This window comes from Histoplasma capsulatum, genomic scaffold (assembly GCF_000149585.1).
Source record: "Histoplasma capsulatum NAm1 scaffold_1 genomic scaffold, whole genome shotgun sequence".
NCBI classification, from domain to species: domain Eukaryota; kingdom Fungi; phylum Ascomycota; class Eurotiomycetes; order Onygenales; family Ajellomycetaceae; genus Histoplasma; species Histoplasma mississippiense.
Window position 1 is genome coordinate 2,170,930 of NW_001813982.1, and position 1,870 is coordinate 2,172,799.

Here is a 1,870-nt window from a genome sequence, read left to right on the forward strand (position 1 = left end):
TTCTATTGAAAGGATACTCATAATTTTATCCTCCAGACGTACATTTAGGGTGCTCGCCCGAGTGTTCGTTTCAAATCAACGGTATTTGAGCCTGGTAAATGGTACCATATATGCATTGTCCATAAAAGACCTCGACCCATATCATCGTCACGGGCAACATTATTTGTCAACGGGGAGTTCGTAGAGCAGTTAAAACCCGAGTACCCATCTATTCCAGCTTCTACTACCCCTCACCGCGTGCCTCGCGTCCAAGCCTTCTTAGGGACTCCGGAGGAGTTGGCAACTCGGCTTGGAAAAGGGGTGTCAACGTCCCGATGGTCCTTGGCTTCTGCTATCTTATTCGATGAGGCATTTACAGATGATATTATAGCGGTTTTCTACCATTTGGGCCCTCGATACCATGGCAATTTCCAGGATTGTTTAGGATCATTTCAGACTTACAAAGCATCCGCTCAGTTGAATTTACGCAATGAGAGTTTCCATCCTGGTAAGAAAGAGCAGTCGGATATCGTTGCCGTTATTCGTCAAAAAGCCAGCAGCCTGATTCCAGAAAATTCTGTCCTGCTGAATATATCCCCAATGACAATCCTCGATGATGATGATAGAAATAATGTTGATGAATCACAGCTCGTTAAGTCACTGTCAAAACAGGCCGCCAGAAATTTGAATCGTCTCACTAAGGCTGGTGGAAATGCTGTTGCTATCAACGGTTCCGTTCCTGCAATAAATGATGCGTTAACCCAAGCACATGGTGTTGCAACTTTGACTGGGGACCCTGTTGTGATCGTACCACAGTCGCTCGATGATGCTAGCTGGCGGATTGGTGGATGTGCTGCGCCACATCTCAGTTTGATCGAAGCAGCATCCACGCCCGATAGTATTTGTATAGCTGTCGAATCTCTGTTCGAAGCTGTCCAAGATAACTGGAGAAATAGTGAGGCGATGGAGCGGGAGAATGCTTACAGTATACTCGCTGTTCTTCTTCGCGAGAAACTCGGTCTATCATCTCACATTCAGAATGCCATTTCGAAGCCTACCGCTCTTTTTTCAACCCCTGAGCACCACAATGGATTAGCCATGGAGATTCTCCTCCTTATACTAAAATTTGTTGGCTATGACTTCCAGGACCCGAAGAAGTCTATAATTACTAACCCACTAGCTTACCGGGTCCTTCTCGTTGATTTGGACATCTGGAGACTAGCAGATCTGCCTTTGCTTGAGATATATTATTCTCAATTTGTCACGTTCTGCTCCGAGTCCAATAATCATCAATTCAATACCAAGCGTCTTTCTCGAATGCGTAAGAAGAACTATCGCACTCCTGTGCATTTCCCTATCTATGACGCTGACATTAACTTTTCTAGGTCTTGTCAAGAAACTCCTGGATGGAATAAAAGGGGAGAACTTTACTGCAGAATCTATCAAACTTTTTATTCCTTCACTTAGTTCCCTCGTAACGTCATGCATGTCGGCGGAAATTTTTCGGTCGCTTGCTCTATTTATCACTTACTCCATTCACGGTGTCTCGCAGAAGCACAAAGGCGCTCGCTTCGATGCCCGAGCTAAACAGCCGAGGTTTGCCCATTTCTTGAATCTGGATAAACCCTACCTCTCCAAGACTCAAGTAGGAATCGAAGTCTTGAAAGCATATACCAACATCGTTTGTAAAGAGAATGGCACGACGAACATTGTCAAATTTGCGAGAACCGTGACCAATAAGGTTAGACCTTCGTTGACTGAGTTCATGCGCAAGCTGTTATTCTTTTGTTCCTTACTAACAGCTATCTTTATTGTGTAGTGGTTAATATACTTAATCTTAGAAAACAATCCCGGAGTGGGTGGTGGCTGGGCAACCACCATTCTTGCGAGA

At 44.8% G+C, this 1,870-nt stretch overlaps 1 protein-coding gene across 1 annotated transcript in view; it reads left to right on the plus strand.

Moving 5' to 3' along the window:
* Positions 1-469: 469 nt before the first annotated feature.
* The window catches only part of HCAG_00636 (conserved hypothetical protein), a gene marked incomplete at both ends in the record, with an annotated part of 4,223 nt that continues 2,822 nt past the window's right edge, over positions 470-1,870 (plus strand). Inside the window, 4 exons of the mRNA XM_001543540.1 lie at positions 470-487; positions 628-1,300; positions 1,365-1,720; positions 1,821-1,834. Coding sequence (XP_001543590.1) covers positions 470-487; positions 628-1,300; positions 1,365-1,720; positions 1,821-1,834 — 1,061 coding nt within the window. The remainder of the gene's footprint in view (positions 488-627; positions 1,301-1,364; positions 1,721-1,820; positions 1,835-1,870) is intronic.